Source organism: Idiotropiscis lumnitzeri, chromosome 13 (genome assembly GCF_059441095.1).
Source record: "Idiotropiscis lumnitzeri isolate Australia: NSW breed Sydney's pygmy pipehorse chromosome 13, RoL_Ilum_1.0, whole genome shotgun sequence".
NCBI lineage: Eukaryota > Metazoa > Chordata > Actinopteri > Syngnathiformes > Syngnathidae > Idiotropiscis > Idiotropiscis lumnitzeri.
Window position 1 is genome coordinate 18,158,120 of NC_142403.1, and position 20,446 is coordinate 18,178,565.

The 20,446-nt window shown below is 42.0% G+C and overlaps 1 protein-coding gene across 4 annotated transcripts in view; it reads left to right on the top strand.

Moving 5' to 3' along the window:
* ncanb (neurocan b) overlaps positions 1-20,446 on the top strand; it is a 90,462-nt gene that overhangs the window by 39,818 nt on the left and 30,198 nt on the right. For all 4 annotated transcript variants that reach the window (XM_088313158.1, XM_088313159.1, XM_088313160.1 and 1 more), the window contains exons 7-9: positions 626-919; positions 2,209-2,928; positions 6,901-8,013. In XM_088313158.1, coding sequence (XP_088169284.1) covers positions 626-919; positions 2,209-2,928; positions 6,901-8,013 — 2,127 coding nt within the window. The remainder of the gene's footprint in view (positions 1-625; positions 920-2,208; positions 2,929-6,900; positions 8,014-20,446) is intronic.

Here is a 20,446-nt window from a genome sequence, read left to right on the forward strand (position 1 = left end):
TAATTTGAGTTACTTGTAGTCATTCTGTTTACTTGTATTATGCGCTCCAGTTATCGCCAATAAACGCAGAAATTGCTGCGATCACTTGCATAATAAGACGTTTACTTTTGTACGCGCCCGTGAAGGCCTTGGACTTTCGTTGTCGGTCGTTACATGTTTGTTGGGTTTGTTTCTGTTATGCAATGCCTTAGTCATCATTGTTAACTTGCAAGAAATGATGTCAGAGTCATTTTATGGCGAGGCTTCTTTTCGTGGCGTCGCATCAAGAATGCTGCAGAATTTTTGGACTTTGTGAATTATTTGAAGGGGCTCTATTCATTCCAGTGGTGCCGTGACCTTCAAGTGAAATTCATTTTGTAACCATGTTCGTAACTTAAAATACTCATATGTCATTATTCCATTCAAGCCTCCCATAAAAAACAAACAAAAGTAAACAACCTTTTTTTTTTTCAACATAGAAAACTTGGGCTTGTATGTATATATGTATATATATATATATATATATATAGATATATATATATATCTATATATATATATATATATTAAGCCTCATGAGATGGAGACGTCACACATTTTGTGAATCCCTGCTGTAAGCAAAACTGAGCTGTCTTTTTCTCCCTCCCAGGTGAAGTGTTTCACTCCACTGTGGAAGAGAAACTGAATCTGACCACAGCCTCCACCCACTGCCACTCGCTGGGAGCCCAGCTTGCCACCGTGGGCCAGCTGTTCCTGGCCTGGCAGGCCGGCCTGGACCAGTGCGACCCGGGCTGGCTGGCCGACGGCAGCGTGCGCTACCCCATCAACGTCCCGCGCAGGAACTGCGGCGGGAACGAGCCCGGCGTTCGAACGGTCTACAGCAACCCCAATCGGACCGGCTTCCCCGACACCACGGCCATGTTTGACGCTTACTGCTACCGAGGTAGTACTACCGCATGCTTGTAGAACCGAATGGCTCTTTAATTTGCAACAACACACTAAAAAAAGGCCCTATCCAGCGGTTGGGCATTTTTATTAAAATGGACCGATGGGCAAAGTCAGTTGCAGATGAAGTTAAAAATAATAAAAGGTCAAATGTGGTTGTGAAATATGTAAAACAGTTCAATTAAATAATAAAATGAATTCTAATTTGATTTTAAATGGATTATGTAAAAATGTTTAACCAAATTAATTAAAATCAAAATCTAATGAATCAAAAGCATAAATACATAAAAAGACACATACAATTTTTAATTCTTATGTTTATTTTTAATTTTTAATTTTTATTTTTTTATTATTTATTTAATTTTATTTTTATATATATATTTTATATATGTTTTAATATTTTTTAATATTCACCTTGGTTCATTGTCTTTCTTTTCAGAAGTGTCTCGACATTTTTATTGTTTATTTACAATGGCAAAAAGCTGTTTTTGTTTGTCATTTTGCTAAACTTTTTGAGGTTTGCAGCATGTTTTTGCCTTTTGAGGGGCAAATAAACAAATTTACATTCAAAGGCACATTCCTATGCTGGTATTTATAATTCCGCAACCAAGTAAGAATGATTGACATTTGCTATTCCAAGGTGTCGCATCATAAAGCTTTGTGACTAACAATTGATTTTAAGTTAACAAAACAACAAACAGCAGCTAGAGAAAAGCTCGTAGATCATCATCTGTACAACGCAAAGGATTGAAAGAAATTATGTTCTGCCGAAAGCTAAAAGCAGATGAAAATGTCAATATTGGCCTTAATAATAGACTTCCTTTTTACAAGCGCAGGCCAAGCTACACAACTTACTCCCATGTTGGTGATTTTACCCCCAACAACACCATGCCTGCAGCAGTCCGGGACCAGCGAGAGTTCAGGCAATTAAAATTGAGACAAGGAATGAAGTGAAAGAAGGCAAAACCGAACAAATAAAGTTTTCTATTTTTTTATTTTATTGCCGGTCATAAAACAATATTACGTTACTTTGGCTCAACTTGTGGCATCTTGGTGCCAAGGAACTATGTTGATGTGAGCTGGCAAGCTTTGCAGGGATTCACCTACTTTTTTCCTCGATTTTGAACCGGGCGACAAATACAACGGTGCGGCTTTTCTGTGGATTTTTATTTCACCGGTAGGGGGCGCTCTAGAGTTCAGAAAATACGCAAGTACAAAATAATAAAGATGCAATTTTCATCAAAAACTTGTTAAAGATTAAAAATGTCTATTGTGTGTGTTTTTTAGCCCACCAGCCTGCAGACGTGCCAGTCGCCAAGTCCCTCGAGTTACTCCACGCCACCATCCCAGCTGCACAGCCCGACTCCCCACTCAGCCGCACCCAACCGAGCGCTCCATTTCCCAAGACGGGCCTGACGGACTTGAATGAAGAAGCCTCGAACAACTCTGACATCTCTGACGAGCATGTGGTCATCCACTTGAGGCCTGACCAGGGTTGGGATACCCGACAAGATGGCGACCCAGCCCGCCCATTGCGCCTGGAAGGATCTGACGACCCGCAAAGCAGCAACGCCCCGGCAGAGCTGGAGATCCACGGAGGTTCGGCCCAAGAGGAGGAAGATGCTTCTTATGACACTTTCCCATCAGCGGCCTCGACCACCACCCAACCTGACTCTGGGAAAAGCATGCTGGCTGATTTTGTCAACACGCTCATGAAGCCTTTCAAGTACTGGGCTGGTGCTGGGATGGCGGGAACCTCCAACGGGAGTCAGACGTTGACCTCACAAGCCAGTGAAAATAAGGGCGGCGGTGATAACGCCATCCCGGAGCACGAGAGTGACGCTACGCACTCCAGGTTTCTCAATGCGGGTGGATTACAGAGCGCTGAGGATGGTCTGTCCGAGCAGGAGAAAGAAGAGGTGGCACTCTTTCCATTATTGCCCGCAGTACAAATCACAAGGAAAAGTGAGTCCACCACACAGCTGGAGGGCAAATTTGCTGATAATGGTAAGAGCTTTTTATTTATTTATTTACCTCTACTTTGTCTTTGATTCGGTGTTCAGCTGGGACGAAGGATTGTCGATCATCTGCATTTCTTTACTCCAAATTGTGTACTGTGAGAAGTCAGAACATGACTTTGTCCCATTTATTTGTTACAAAACGAACTACAAATTTCTTTATCGTTTAGGGTATTTTTGTGCCATCTGTGTTTGTAGTTTGTGTTTTGACACAATTTTTTTGAGTTAATGAAAAAAAAATTAAAAACAATAATTCGGGACATATTTTCTATTTTTTTTTCTAACATTGAAAAATCCACATTTAACTCATTCACTACCAGCCAGGTAAAAAAAAAGGGACATTTGACGACTTAAGCCGTCAATGGCACTAAATGACTTTTTTTCAAATTTTAGTTCAAACTCAGATGGCACACATCTACTTCCATAAAATTTAATTGTGACATTTAAACCTACACCACAAATTTGGCAAACTGTTTAACCGAGAAGAACCTGGAGAGCTTGACGAGGCCCAAACCGACTTTGTTCTATAATTTTTGTCATTTATTTAGAATGAACATAGTGTCTTGTTTCAATCAATTTCGAGGTTTAACCCCTAATAAATGATTAAAAAATGTCCTCGTTTATCAACCGAAGTCAATTGGCCAAATTCAGTTTTTATGAGCTAACTGGACAACGTCACATTTCAAGATTTAAGATGTACTGTGCAGATAAACAAGTTGGCTTGAACTTTGCAGTGGAGTTCTGTGTGTCCGTCAAAGAAATACATGCCTCCTTCCCAATGTTTCCAGCAACTACCCCGGGAGAACCAAATTGATGTGACAGAAGAGCTGTCAGGTGCTCCTGACATGATTCACACAGCCTTGCAATAACTTCTCCTGCAACCTTTTTTTTTTTATTTTTTATATTAAATGTCATACCTGCAGATGGGTGGCCGTGTTGTTCACCGCACATCTCTCTTTCTCGAGTGTCTCTCGCATTGTCACCCTCCGCCAGCAGTTTAATATTACCTCTGCCCGACTCCGGAGGGGATTCTTATGCCAGTGAAGCGGAGTCGCAGGGAGTTTGTGTTGCAACGTTTCACGTTCGTGTTGTTGTTTGCCAAGTATGTCAACAGCTTTCTGTTGTCAGTGCGAGGGAGTATTGATATGACTCTCTGCGCAATTTTCCGTATTTTCCAGACTATAAGCCGCAAGTTTTTTCCTAGATTTTGAACCATGCGACTAATACAACGGAGCAGCTTTTCTGTGGATTTTTTTTTTCACCACTAGGGGCGCTCTAAAGTTCAGAAAATATGCTAAATAAATCTTTATTTTTTTTCTCTTGGGGTTGTTCTGTTTTAATTAGCACATTTGTTGCTGTGTTAAAAGGTAAAAAAAAAAAATTTCCCCCCAAAGTGAGTTGGCGCGGCTTATATGCGGGTGCGCCTTATACTCCGGAAAATAATGTTTATTTTGCTGTTACTGCACAGCTGTAGAAGGTTGAACAGTTGCTTGGGAATTGTACTTTACTTTTATATCACGAAATACTTGGTGAGCTTTTTTTTATCTTGCATTCCACAACAACGCCATACGTACCGTATTCTTTATCGAATGATTGACGTGGGCCATTACTGCATGATTAATCCCCATTAATATGCTTTTTTTGTTCATCAGTGGGCGTAGTAAAAGTATTTAGCGGCAATTAGGCTTGCCTGCCTCCTATGGAAATGATTCCCACGCTCGCAGACCTCACTTAATCGTCAGGCAATAGCTTTTGAATAATAGATTTTGCCTTTTAATATTTCATGCGTACATTATTTGTGTATGTTCTCCCTCTGGTGGATAATCTATTCTGTATACGTTTACACAGTCGATAAGCAATGACGTCGGGGTTAGCGTCGCCGCGTCCGCTCAATAACACCACTGGCCTAAATAAACACAAAGCAGCCATGAGTCACAAATTCTGACGGGATGAATTATTGATGACTGAAGACGGTGTCTGCTTTAAGTCCAGGAGCAGATAAGAAACTGGGGGACCACTTGGTCTAAATAAACTCGAACCGAGTGGTTTCGCTTATCGCGTCTCTCGCCGCAACGACAAAAACACAAGAAGTTGTTCCCGTCAAACAATCCGGAGGAGAGAAACCGAGACGTGTGAAATGACATCCTCCAGTCACGCTTTTCGTGTTTTCTATTTATTTATTTATTTTTTTGTGCATGTGCGGTGCTCAAACAGCTCAATCAATTACGCTGAGACGCTCCGGTCCAAAACGCACAGTCAAATGTCTCCAGCGGGGGCCTGCCGACCGCTTGTGAATTAAGATAAAATATACAAGAAAATAATTTCCCGCTTGCATGCTAATGTTTTTTATTTATTTTTTTTTTTTTTTTACTGCTCCTGTGCAGCCACGTTTAAAGACTACAGAGAGCACTTGAGAGACAACTCAGTACATGAGAATCTCTTTTATTACTGAGAGAAACCTGGAACAATATACAAGCCGCACCAGACGATAAGCCGCAATTTTCTATGTTGAAAAAAAATGTGTTGCTTACTGCATGTACAGAACGATTTTAAAACAGTGTCTTTTAACACGGCAACAACTTTGCTAATTAAAACAGAACAGAGCCTAGAGAAGAAAATAAAATCAAGATTTATTTTGCGTATTTTCAGGACAATAGAGCGCCCCTAGTGGTGAAAGAAAAATCGACAGAAAAGCCGCTCCGTTGTATTAGCCGCATGGGTCAAAATCGAGGAAAAAAGTAGCCGCTAATAGTCCGGAAAATACGGTAAATACAATGTAAAGATTTAAACTTGTTTTTGCATTTTTAGCAAAAAGCAAAGTAAAAAAATACTCTTTATTTGATGATTAGTTTGACATTCAACTTCAACTGGTAGTGGCAATGAATAGCTTGAAGCCAAAGCTATCCAGATTGCTGAAAGTGGCTCGGATCGGGCCAAAATTATTTCAGTTGAGTGGCTGACAGTCACGTCACAGCTTGTGTTTCCGTTTCCAAAGTTAAACTGCCGTCTGAGCCTTCAGTGTTGCATTTTTGGTTATTACACCTGAGCTTTGGACAGTTTTATTGCGCAACATTTTTTTTGTTTTGTTTGTTTTTGTATCCAAAAGAAAGCAGCCAGGATTAGGAAAACGGAGGCGAGGGAGTTGCGAGAGATCACATGCGCATTTCTCAGTCCTCAGATCCGTTTTGATCACTAATGGAGCCGTGGTACGGTCACCTGGCTTCGGTGCGGGCAGCGTTGGTTTCAGTTGCCAGTCAGCGATGGTGTGCGAGGGAATGGTTGGCAGCCACTCCGGGGTGTCGTCTGCCGTTTGCTCTAAGTCAACCGGGAGAGGCTCCAACTCGTCGCATCCCTGAGCAGGAGAAGCGCTATCCAATGTGGATGGACGGTTTTATGTGATTCAAATATTTATTTATTTTTTTTGCGAGATGGCCTGAAGTGTATTGCACGTTTGTAAAGACAAAATAAATTGTCAAATCTTTAAAGCGTATGTCCTTCCCTGTAGTCTTGAGACTCAAAGACATTTTCACTCCGTCTTATCTCCGCTTCTGACAGACTTTTTATCAAGACCAGGCCTGACGTTTATCATGGCTTGTCAGAACAATTCAGTTTGAAAGAATATGATTGCAGAATTTGTAGAAGACGTGAAACAACAACTCTGCTTGGATTTGAGATTTCTTTCATTGTAGTATTTCAAAAAATAACAGCAGAATTGTTTTTCGTTACAAACATAATGTGTGGTCTTGACTAAAACACTACTTCCCAGTTTCCAGATTGTGGTTCACTTAAGAGTTGCTCGCATGTTCACACGAAGAGCACTGAGCTTCCTGGACTGTTCTCCGAAAAGCCGGTCTTGAGGTTTAATTGCCAATTCCACGTCCATGAAATTAAAGAAAGCCCCAACTACCCTCCTCCTGTTAATGCAATCAATTGAAATACTCTCCCTTTGTCTTCCTCGTAGGGATAACTGCAGTGGGCCCTGAAGGCAAATCAAGCCCCAGCGAAGGGGTCAAGTTTCCCCAAAACGGCCCAGCGTGGGCCATCAAGTCATCACGGCGCTTCCGAGTCGGCTTTCCCAGGAATGTTGACCGAAGCCGCTCGTGGGATCCTCTGGAAGCCAAATCGGGGCCCCTGGAGATGATCACCCTGCCTGACTCCTTTCGCCAGGACCCGGTAGAAAACTATTCCGGTGAGGGGAGGGACCAAGATGGCAATGAGGAACGAACAACTACCTCAACTGGGCCGGATCCGAGAAAGGAGCTGGAGGGGAGCGGTGAGGGGACAGGTTTTCTTGTCGACTTTGCTAATACTGTTCCCGGCAGTCCTGAATCCGAGACTTCACTCCGTCAAAGCCATAGTGAGCTGGTGACTGTGGCTGAAGTCACGACTTCGTCCCGGTGGCAGCTCGTGGCGCAGCCGACCACGACCTCCTTGCCTCAAACAGCCGAGGAGGCCAGAGGTGAGATCATCTACGTCCACCGACCTGCTGACGAACTCTCGTCGGCTTCTTCTTCTTCGTCGCAAAGAGGAGAAAGCGGCACTCGTGGTGGCTTCACTCCCGTTCTTAAGAAGCAAAGGAAAGGCGCGGGAAGAAAGCCTGGCCGCGGCGCAGCCAAGGTGGCCACTCCCACACCGGAGTCCTCCCTAGCTGTGCTGACTACCACGGAAATCACCACGGCACCGCTTCTGACCACCCGTGACGCTCCGAGCACAAATCCCGCCGTCGCCTTTGATCTTTCCTCAAAAAGTTCCTCTGCGGAGGAACCATCTGTTTCTATCTCATGGCTGGAGGAGACCACGAGCAACGCGACGGGCGACGTCTCAGTGGAATCAACAACAACAAGCGCCAGTCAGCTGACGAGCAGTGTGACAGATTCAAAAGTCGCCGGAACAGAAATGGAGTCCAGGTTGGCGGTGTCGGAGTCATTTGTGTTCGGAAGTCATTGGATACCTTCCAAGGGCTCCACTCCCAAGCCGGACCAACGGAACACTCCGACGGTGACCGACAACAAAGGCACGAAACACCCTTTTGGTATCCTGGTACCCAACTGGGCTTTTGAGTTCATCCCACCAGGTACGTTCCCCGCTCGTTATCGTCAATTATGTGATTTTTTTTTAGGGGGGGGGGGGGGTGCAGGGATAAACAAATCTGCTCAACAAATATATCGGCTTGACACACTTGAAATTTTGGCTGTCCAGGAACGAAATCCCGGATCTGGATTTACCTGTTGAAAAGGGAAAGTGTAAAGGTAGCAACCGACCGCGGCAGAGGCAGCCACAGAATGCAAACGCTCAGATCCATTTTTAAACTTGAGAGAACATTTATCTATTGCTTTTCTGTCCCGCCTGCTCGCATCAGATTCAACTTCAAATAAAGTGTTACCAAAAATATTAAGCACGGGAATTTTGTACCAAGCAAATTCTGAGGCTAAAATTCGAACCCCAACATGGTAAACCCGTTCTTTATTTTTTTTCCCAGTCCAGACAGCAATGAGCCGAGAGTATCCAGATCCGCGTCGAGTAATTAGACGGTCGGCGTGAGTGCAATTAGGTGGACGGTGGGCGAAACAAAGATCCTCGCCCACCATCAACAAATCAATGTCGACACAATCTTACAAGATGGCCCTCATAATCGACTGCATTCTCGCCTCCCTTACTAATTGTTTTTCATTCATTCGCTCGCTTTTGTTGAGCCGCCGCCAAACAAACATGGGTCGCCTCTCTCACTCTTTCGCGCCACTGGCGCTCGCGCTTGTTTGTCACAGCATGTTGTCATTGATTTGGCTGATAGCTGATGGGCGCGCCACCGTGGCGGCAAAGCGGAGAGAAAATTAAAATCATTTCTCACGGCGCCGTCTGTGTAATATTCAGCCGCAATGTGTTTTTAATTGAAAATTTCTTGGAGCACTGCCTTCTGCCCACCGTTTTTGTGAGTTCAACCCATGACGTGGCACTCTGGAACTGTTTTTTGGGGGTTCTTTGACGACTGACTGTGCGAAATCAGCGTGAGACATAATCATAAATGAATTACTTGCGTACGCAACCAGAAGATTTGACGATCCACAATACAAAGAAAACATGTATAATAACAAAATCATTAAAGCATTAAATATTCAATATTTTCACAATTGATTATTCTGTCTATTAATTCATCGATTATTCCGCGACTTAAATCAAATTTTGTCCGACATTAAAGTATTTTGCAAAACCTTTTTCACCGATGGCTGATTATTTAACCAATTATTGTTGTTTATTTGGTATTGTGTTGTGCAGGCGTGGGCAAACTACGGCTCTCGGGCCACACGCGGGCCGTTAAACGTTTTAATGTGGCCCGCCGAACTTGAAAAAAATTATTTTCTAAATATTGTGGTTTTTCAAAGACATATATTGCTGTAATGCTTTTATTCACATTTTTTTTTATGTATTTGATTAGTTGTCAATTTATTTTGACACCCCCTTTTTTTTTTTTCCTTTTTTTTTTATTAGCACCTTCCTTTGCATAATCCTCATGTTTCTTCCAGTCTGACATTTGAATGGACGGCTCTTATCGGATGATTCCAGGAATAAAACGCCGGCGTCGTGCTAACCTTTTGTAGTTGTCAGGTGTACTGCAAAGGAGATTACCAGAGGGAGGGAAAGGGCAACGGGGGTGGGCAGCTCGAGATGGAAGAAAAGAGAATAGGAGAGAGGTTAGTGTGTCCTCGAAGGGGTTATACTGTAGGTGGGAGTATATAAACTTCACCGTGATCAATAATTGTAGCTTGTCTTAAGTCTTTTTGCACCAAGGGCCACTTTATGTCTGCACATCTTTTTTTCTTTTCCCGTGTTTCCTTCCGTGGCTTTGTTACGGTGTTAGACCTTTGCATTTTTTTTTGACCACTCTGCCAAATGAAAAAAAGCTGATCAAGAACCATACTCCTCATACAGTATTATATGTAGTGGTGCCTTGGGATACAAGTTTAATTTGTTCCGTGATCATGCTCGTAACTCAAAACGTGTTTCTTAAATCAAATCTTTCGCCTTTGAAATGAATGGCAACGCTATTAATACGTTTAAGTCTCCACAAGCACAAGAATAAAGTACTAAGCATTTTGTAATGTGGTTTAAAAAAAGTAAAGATAAAAAAAATATATAACATAAATAATAAGAAGAACATATTTTAGATAGACTATAATAAACTGAGCCGATTATGCATCGTGATGAATTTATTGCATTGCCTCCTGGTGGCTGCATGTCGGCATCGTAATACATGCAGACACAAATAAAGAAGAGTTTCACAACTACTATGAGTGATTTACTTTGCTGCAGTAATATAAGTAGATGATAAGAGGATAAAGAATATATCCTCACGTGTGTCTATTGGCGATTTGCTTTGTTTGTCAGCACTTTGGTAATTCAAAGCCATACACAAACTGTGTCTCATGGCACAATGACAGTCATGTAATTTTCATGTGATTTTTCTTGTCATGTATGGTGTCTGTTACGTCGTGTAAAAAAAAAAAAAAATAAAATAAAATCAAATGAAAATTTCAGCTGCTCGTTAAAAAATCGGTACGTTTGTACCCATAGCCTTCCCGACTTTAATCGCTTTCCGAGCGGGACCCCAGACGGCCAGCAATATCAATAGCCCTCCATCCGGCCTTCAAACAAATTGGCGAGTTGAATTCAGGAGCAGAGAAAGGTTGAAGTGTGCCGATGTTTGGCACGGAGGGCCGAGGATGAAATGAATCGGGGGCAAGCCAGAGTGGCTTATTACCAGTGTTTCTGCGGATGGATGTTTCAGGTTGTCCGCCAGCTCAGGGAAGCCAATTGATTTGTCTGCCCGGTTCCTTTCTGACACTCAGATTTTTCTCTTTTCTGGCCACTGCTGTCGGCCACGACCCCGTGTCTTTTTTTTTTGCGCTTTGGGTCTTTGGTGTGGATCGTGTTTTGATCTGCCTCTTGAACCCAGCAGTCAATCCCTATGGGCTATATTCTCCCGCTTGGGCTTAAGTCTATTTTTTTTTAGACGTCCCTCTCTCTAAATCTCGATGTATTCTGCTGTCCTGAGACACCTACCGTGTGTGTACTGGGACTGAATGCACAAATGCACACCGAAGAGATGAGACGTGTGAATGTCAGTGAAATCCATGAGAAACACTTTTGAAAGTGAGCCATTTTAATTCTTTATGACCTAAATCCAATCCAAAGCAGTGGTGGGCAGTCAAGGCCTTCAAGACAAAGTGTGGATTTAATTGCAGATACACTTGCGAGGTCATTTTCAAGAGGAACCTTTCAAGAGAAACTAGGTCGTCCAACACTCGGTAGTAAGTGTGTTTCTGTATTTTATTTGTCCAGCCGTGGTGTCATGAATGATGGCAATATGAGTTGGTCATAATGAAGTGCTGCACCCATGAGTGAAATTACAATCCATGCTTTCTTTTTTTTTCCTCCTTGTTGGCCCGACAAGAAATTCAACGCGTCGAAACTGCAGCAAGTGCAACCGCGGTGGCTCACTGACTTTGGTGTTCAAGAGCCACACGTGATAAATAATATATATCTTATACTACTGCATATAAAGTGACGGTGTTCAACTTCGGCAGCCACTGATGCAGTTTTAGAGGCCCATAAGAATGATTTCTCTTCTGTGCACTTAGGCTCGTTTGCGACACTTTGTCTGGCCTCATTAATTCACTGCTTTCGTGCGTAAAAAGAGTCAATGCGCAGTCAGCACGGAAGACTTTGCGCCCGTGCTTTATACCATCTGGCAAAGGAATCACTTAAATAAGCGGTAGTAGTCGTTGATTGTTGGCCTAATAGCATAACTGCCCATCTGACTTACGGTCACAATAGAAATGAAAAATACCAAAGCCCTTGCCTTGCTTGGATTTTTTTTTTTTTTTCGTTCTTTATGTCTCTAGACTCTCGATCACTCAGGTCATGGTAATCCCCAAAGGTTGAATCAAGCTAAATGTTCTGTTTTCTTTCAAGTGAGATAGATAGGGGTGTTGATTTTACATCCAATCAATGTCTTGAACAGTTTCCATGCTCATCGCCAAAATGTCGGCGTAAAAGTGAATCACCCGCTGATTACTGAATAAAGCGAAATAAATGTATTAACTCAATTAGTATTCTGATTGAAATACTTTAATTTAGTGGCAGGCCGTCATTTCATAGGTAGGGCTGCAGTGAAGTCCAACTTAGTCTGACTTGAATAAATCCCCCTCATAAAAGCATAATTTATGACACCACGGCTGAGGAAATAATAAAATCAGAAAGACACTTACGCACTACTGAGTGAGTGTTGGACGGCCTCGCTTCTCTTGAAAAGTCCGTCTTGAAAATGGCATAGCAAGTGTATCTGCAATTAAATTTCCTCCTTTGGCCATTGTGGTTTAAAAAAGCAAGAATATATTTTAGATTTTTGCCAGTTACGACTTTCGGGTGTGTTGATTCCGCATTGCGCCGCTCCCTCACGAGTGAGTGAGCATCCAATCACAAAACGCGTTCATCACCTTCAACGTGAGGTCAACTTGTCATCTGATTGGCTATCGCAACTGTCTATCAACGGTAAAAGCCCCCTTGAGACACAGAACAGACGCCCGCAGGACTGTATCTGAAGGCCTTGGATGAATAATTGGTGCCACTGGTATTGTGAAATCTGCCTGGCAACACGAGCTAGCTGAATTCTGATTGGATAAAAACTCTAACCTAAAAATTCAACACTAGGATATAATATGACATCAATGTGAAGAATATGATTTCTTGATTTTGTTAGGCCAGCAGAGGAGGCTGTGCAGGCCTTGACCACCCACCACTGATTTATACTCATCAGTCGTGGATGCATGTGACACATCATAGAACTCATATGCTAAATCCGTCAACAAGCCTGCTTTGGCTATTCTGCAACTTTCGCAAAAAAAAAGGTCCTCTGTGGATGAAATGAATTTCGTCTGCTTAAACAAACTCACGAGGATTAGTTACAAGGGAAAACATTTGCAAAAATGCGATAAAAGGATCAAAGAAAAACCTAACGCCCGCTAAATAATTCAGCCAGGGATTTTCAACAGCGTCAATAAGTGTAATCAGCGGCATCATTGACAGTCGCGTTAAAGAAAATGTTCATTTATTCCTGACTAGTCGATAAACACTCGCCAGCCGTGTCTTCGGAAAAGCGAAATCCGCCTCGAAAAGTCAATTCACAAATGCAAAAAGCCAAAGCCGTCTTTAAACGAGTACGTTTATGATGTCATGAAGGTGTGCGATCATCTCTTGCCGTCGCCCCGCAACTTGATTGTTGGTCCAAGCTGTTGTGTTTTACTTTGCGGGCTCAACCACCCAGATGTCCTATTAAGGCAGAAAAATGAGTGACTCTCCTGATCCGTCGCGCTCTCGTTTCCTCCCGGCCGCTTGAAACGGAAAACTTTTTTTTATTTTTTTTTATCATGTTTTCTGAAGACATTTTCATCTCACGTAGCTCTCAAAAAGATCTTTCAGGAGCACACGCACACACTGAAACAGTGTTTAATTCTGTAACACGGCAGATGCTGCATGCTGTTTCCCCCTCGCACAACATACTTTTTAATGATGTATATCGCTTGTTGGAAACGTGTGCCTCATGCGCATATATTGTTAAACATTTCGGTGAATTTAATTGCATTTCTTTTTTTTTTTCCGGCATTGCGCAATAACCCCTTTCTCGTGAAAACAAGTATGATGCAACCATTGAACAAAATTACAAGTTTATTATCATATGATGCTCATTTATGGGTTGCATGGTTTGGGGCAATTTTTTCTGGAGAGCTCGTGGTCGGAGGGCTGGGGACTGACGGGCAAAAAAGGGTCAGGTGCCCAGCTCTGGTTGTCTCACACACGCACACTTTCGTCACACTTGAAAACACAAACTACTCCAACTCGAGTCCCAATGCCCTGGAGGTTAGCGGCAAGGATTTCCGAGGGATGAACACACACACACGTCCCGCTGCGCTTTCCCAGCGTTGGCGGCGGCGTTCGGCGCCATTCGGCTCCGAGCGTCCGTCACGGCGCATCACGCGGCACGGGTGAGGGCCCTCCTCATGCGGGTCGCGAGAGACGCACACCCACATGATCCGTTTCCAGCGGGAGGTGAAGTCTCGAGGGGGGGGTGTGCCGCGCAGGTGTAAATTACATGTCGGTGAGAAAAGAGGCATGTTTGCAAATTGCGGCGGCGTTCTCATGGGACTTTTGAGAAGCGGGGTTGTTTCTCCCGGCTGGCAGGGGGAGCCGTGAGAGGTCGCGTAAAGTTCTTTGTGGAGTTTTAAAGCAGGTCTCCAAGCAAACGCCCGCGAGCCTGTTCCTCTTATTAATGCCGCTTGCCTGTCAAAGAAAAAGCTTGATTTTTTTTTTTTTTTGCTCACAGCGGGAGAAACATGCAGACAGGCGAGGGACTATAAAATCGCCAATCTGTGCTTTTTTATTCGGATGTAGGGCTGTATTTATTTCTTTATTTTATTTTTTTTATAATACATCAGGGGAAAGCGTGCATTTGCTCAAGTTCAAGGAGTGCGTGTGTTCCTTTTGTTCGGCAGATATGAAATGAAGAAAAAGAACTTTGGTGGTGAATTTTCGCTTCCATATGATGTCATCCCTTTAAGCGGCTTTGTTAATCCCATTTATGAAAGTGGAGGCTGCAAATAAACAACAGCGCAAATGTGTCAGAAAGCTGGATAAGATGCTTTTTTTTTGGGGGGGAGGAATAAATCATTTTCTTTGCCAAAACAAATACTTACATTTATAAGACGTGATAATCCAAACACTGCTGGACCACGTTAATACATTGCGCCATTGTTAATTGAATTGTTTCTTTTTATTCCAAGATTTTGCAGTTCTGCTTTTTGGCTTGTAGACGAAATGGCCACATTAACTGCCATTGACGGCTAAAGACGTCAAAGATCCTTTTTTTTTTTTTTTTTTTTTTTACTTGGCTGGTCTCGAAGTAGTTAAGTCGACCTGAACACCTGCTGTGGGCCAATTTTTGGGCGTTTAATCCATTTGAGCCGATACTAACAATCAAGCCCATTTATGTGTGGGTGGAGCTTGACTCATTGGTTGAAATATTAGTGGACTTTTAATAGGCAAGTTGTCTTTTTTTTCCGCTTTTTTATTTTTATTTTTTATTTACATTGAGAACAGCAAGCTGGGGGGAAAAAGCAGTTTCTGACAGCAAAAAAGAAGAGGTCTGTTCTTACGCCTGACAAGTCCCAGGTTGCCCTAAATCAACGGCATTATCTCGGCTTTCACAGCGCCAAGGATATAATCCATCTTGGCTCGTCATCACTCACATGCTGTCCAACTTCTTCTGCCTCCGTGTGCCTTTGCACTCAATTCCAGGCTGTTGTATTTTTAATAATCTGACCATTTTCAGCACACACGTCAGGAAGAAGGTCGAAAGGAGATTTGTGTGCGTGTAGAAGTCCATCATGAATCATCAATTATTCATGCAGGGAACTTGAACTTGCATTGAAGTACGTTAAATGGGATACGCAAAATAGAAGAGGCGCTGTTTGGTGTCTTCATTTTGTGTGGCACTTGATGTGATCTGTGGTGTACAACAGGGAGCTGTTTCGAGTCCTGACAATTTGAAGATTCAGTATTTAAATGTAAATGTATTTGTTTTTAGTTTATTACATTAATTGCATGTAATTTAATTTAAGTTTGGATTTTTAAAAAAAATGCACATTACATTTATTAATTTTTGTTTAATTAAATAATTTAAATTGAATTTTTAAAAGTTGATTTAATTATTTTTCATAGTATTTGACTTGGCTGACTTTTTTTTCTTTTGGCTATGATTATTGTCCCAGGGCAACATTAGACTTGTGAAAATATAATAGGTTGTGGGTTTGGGATTTCATCTGTGGTGTTTGCATGTTCTCTGCTGACTGAATAGTCCTTCGTGTGTACGTTTACTTTTTTATATGTGCTCTGTGATTGGTTGGCAACCAGTCTTAAGCCACCCTCAAGCGTTACAGAAAATCGTTGGATGTTTTTCACATCAGGACAAGCAGCTAGTTTGTGTGAGCGTCATGTTTTCTTTCAAAGGTATCGCCACCTTCTGGTCTGGCATGCTCATTACATCATTTTCATTTTTTTTTTTTTTTTCAGTTCAGCGTGTCAGTTACGTCAAATGAAACTTTTTCATCCACGCAAAGAAAAGATGCAAGTTGTTTGTTTTATGTTTATTATTACTGTATGTCAAGATGAGTCAAGCATTCAGCCGTGAATGTAAACTGTGATGAGCACCGTCAACAGCGACTGTGCCATTCATTTCCTCTTTTCTAGCGTTTGCCCTGTAATGCTTTGCTACGTGGACCAGGAGATGTTGCATGCAGTGTTGTTGTTTCTCGCCTGAACAAACACATACACGCAGGAGTGTGTTTGCGGTCTCTTAAACACACGCACACGCACACACGCACACACGCACACGAGCGCAAGTAGACACACAGAAATAGAAGCTGTCTCCCCCTGCAGCGCTCATCAATCCCAACCTGTCAGAGACATCTCTTCTCGAACAACAACAATATTTGCACACCATACTGGGTGGCTTCGAACGTTTGTGTTCTCAGCAGAATTCTTGTCAGAAATCCTACAAAAGGGGCCGCGGATGTTAAAATTACGATTCATTTGTTTGTATTTCAAATGCATTTAATTTATTCATGTAAAAAAAAAAATGTTGAAAAACTCCGGGTAGGTGAGGGTTCAATGTATCGCCATAAGATCGTGACTTCATATATAAGTGACCCGACGTTTGAATTTTTGAAGATGATTTTTCACTTTGACTCACCAGTAAAATCTGTCAAACTTAACATAAGACAAAAACAATTTCACTTTGTATTTCATAGAAATGCCATAGGCAGGCTAACAAATACGGTGATATCCGTGTCAGAATGTTATCACCTTTTAAGAAAGAGCAGCACAACGTCCATTGAATGGAAGAACATTTTTGAGCAAAAATGATTTTGAATAGTCATGATTGTTATCTTTTTATAAAATACAATACTGAGACAATACAATAAGGAGTGCTATTATTAATATAAACAACACATGACAAACTTTTCTTTATTTTGTTTTCAGTGTGGATGGCTGAGTAAAATCATTTGAGATGCAAGTGTCTTGAGTTAAGAGCGTAGTCACAGAACAAGCAAAACTTGTATCTCAAGTAGGACGTATTGCCATATTGAGGGAAATAAATCTGAATTTTATTATTTTTCAAAATTGCGCCGCCCTAATCTCAAGACACCGCTATTCTTTTTTTCCCACGTCGTGCCACTGATGTATTTGCTGGGCTCATCGTCACCCCTCCCTCTTTGTCTCTTGCTCATTCCCCCTCGCGTTCGTGTCATCATGAGCGCACAAACACATGTCGGTCATGCATGTTACTCCATCAATATTTCAGCCGCTGAGTCATAGCGGCCATGATGATGGCCGTGAGGGCTCTATTACGGTGGCGGCGGCACGCCAGTGTCCCCCCCCCCCTCTGCGCTCGGCTGCATCGCACTTCAGGATTAGCTTCTCAATGCCGGACTCGGGTTATCAGGCTCTAACCTACAGAGGCGGAGGGAGCGGGGCGAGGCATGATCTCAGTCTCGGCAAAGTTATTACAAGGTTCACTGAGTCCGATTACAGCGACTGATAAAAAAAAAAAAGAAATCATATCGCTGCGAAATGACCAAAAAGCATGTATGGTCACTTTTTGACCCTGTTTTGACTTTTTTTAACATGATGGGAATGTCGTAGGTATAAAAACGCTCACGTTTTTAGTGTGTCATGGTCTATGTTTTTGCGGTTTTTATTTGTATTCGGTTTAAAGATGCAGCCGTTGAATATTTTTGGTAGGTAAATATCCTACTGAAAATTTGATCAAATAATTGAGTATTTGGATAAAATTAAAGATGTCTAATTTTTAATGCTGTCAATTGTTTAAATTATTTTAACTAATTAATCGCAAAAAACAATCTGTAATTAATTGCGATTAATCGCATTTTTTCTACTATTTTTTATGACGCTTTTAACAGGTATTTACTTGAATAATATCTTGGAATTACTGTAAAATCACCAAATATGAAGTGTATTTTAAATCATAACCCGTTCTTATAGCTTTCTTTACGGGAATTTTTCTTAGAAACAATTTTTTTTGTGTTTTGTTCTGAGATGATGCGCTAAAGATGTCCAGCCAATATGGTACCATGTGTGAATTTGGCTTTGATCAAATTGAGTTAACTGAGTTAAAATATTTAATCGCGTCATTTTTTTTCATTAATCTTGAGTTTATGCTTTAATTTTGACAGCTCTAATATTTTTGCTTGGTTAAAAAACAATTGTGAAGAGAAAATAATACGTTTCACTTCCTAATGAACGACCAATTGGTTTCCACAACTTCCGTGCCGTTCCACTTTCGCAGACTCTCCCGTTGCTCGGCATTCCTTCTCGGGCAATCCGGTTTCACGGTCGATTTCTAAATCCTGATTGTGTGCTTTCGCTTCCATATACACGCCGACTCATCGCTAATCTCCCGACTGAACGGCTTTGAAGGAACTTGGGCTGGCGACCTCTTTAGAGCTTTCGGACACACTTCTTTTCTTGTGGAATATACTTTTAAGCCCACTATTCCTGCCCATTGCTCGGAGAAAGAGTAAAAAAGGGTAGAAACGGCCTGGCCGTCCTATTTTAAAAGCAGTGTGTACAAAGTAATTAATCATAAGCTCGAGGCTTTAAGAGTTGTATGATCGTGTGGCTCCCTCGGCGACTTCTCCATCCCTCGCCTGGCTGGCATCTCTCTCCTTCCTATTTCTTCACTTAATTTGGTCCACAAATACAAAAAGTGTGCCGAATACAGCCCCGTGATCATGCACGCTTGACGGCGGACAAATAAGGCGCCACTTTTGTTTCACGTTATGCGTGTAATTGATTTTGAAGTCATTTTGTTGCTCATATTGATTATCGACTCTAATTCAGTTTGTCGCATTTCGGGTTCGGTTGTCCGAAATTCTGCGTCTTTACTTTTGTTCTTTTTGTTGTTCCCGTCAGTGGGAATGGACTTCAGTGTTTCAGTTTGTGGAGTTTCTTGACCAGTTTTAAACCACATCCAAATCTTTTTCATTGTCCTGTGAAAACCGAATTGTTTCAAAAAAAAAATGTACATGCACATGAAGATGCTGAAACGTTGTCGTTTATATATCGGGCCTCAAGTGGACCACTGCTGCAGAAAGTAACTCGAAGTCCATCAGTGGAAATATACTCGCTAACTAGAGGGGCAAGGATTCACTGCTTAATCGACAACTAATCGATCATTGTTTTGATAATCAATTAATCGTTTAATTGCCTTTTTTAATGACAAAAATGTCTCAATCCTCCTTATCATTAAATATTTTCCAATTTCTGTTGTCCTCCATGGCAGCAAATTGATTGATTATCTTGGTGTTGAATCAAAATAAAACATTTGCTTTTACTTTGGAAAACGACAATCAACGTGTTTGCCTTTTTTGTTGCTTTTATGTTACGGACCAAGCCGGTAACTGAATCATCATTTATTTGTTTTCTGCCCTTTTAATTTGAAATAATGTCCTAATTTTGAATAAAAAAGAAATTTAAACTTCTTTTTTTTTTATTCGATTTATCGATTAATCGACATATTTAATAGTCATTCGTTGCAACCCAATTTGCAGCAAACGAGACCCTGCCGACGAGCGGTGAGCACACAACTGCCGAATTGTTCCTGGTTTTCTGCTTTAAATGTGTCCTGGAGGGAAGTAAGGTCGCCAGCATGCTCAGGATGAATGATGCTAAATAGCGTGTCCACTTGAGCTGTGATTAAAACGTGTTTTGGAGCTTTTTTCCGCGCAAGCATGCCGAGATAAACCACTTATCTTTAACAGCACTGCAGTGCAGATAACTGTGCCGGGGAAGTGCTTGGAAAACTTCAGGTCGCTTTTAAGATGCTTCCAACTTAAATGAAGTTTTTTATGTAATTTTTTTTTTTTGAGTGATGTGGGCGAGGTTTCGTTGTACTTTGAGAGCGAAACGGTTTAATTCCGCTGGCTCCCATTCCTTTTTTTTACTTTGTCGCACACATGCAATTTTAATCCCCCCTGCAAGAGCTCGCAACTCCGGCGGAATTGGAAAGAAAGCAAGCACCTGCATTAAAAGCATTTTGATGTCACTAAGCCTTCTCCGACAATGAAACATTTTCTGCAAGTCCGCCCCGAGGCTCCCGGCCGTGAGTCGATTCTGTGATTTGTAAGCATCCTTCGCTCCCGCTCGCTAATTTGAGGGATGAACGGGGGGCCCCTCAAATGTTCCTGACTGCGGAAACATTTGAGGCCCAACGCCGCCGCCTGACATTTACGCCCCTCGGCGGAAGTTCACGCTGTCTTCTCCCGACATATGTCATTAACCTTCCAGTGATGGATGACGCTCTCTGCCATTCAGCGTGCGACTTACTTGCTGGCAGCCTGTCACGGGAGTCTCACATGTCGTCTTGCAGGAAATTG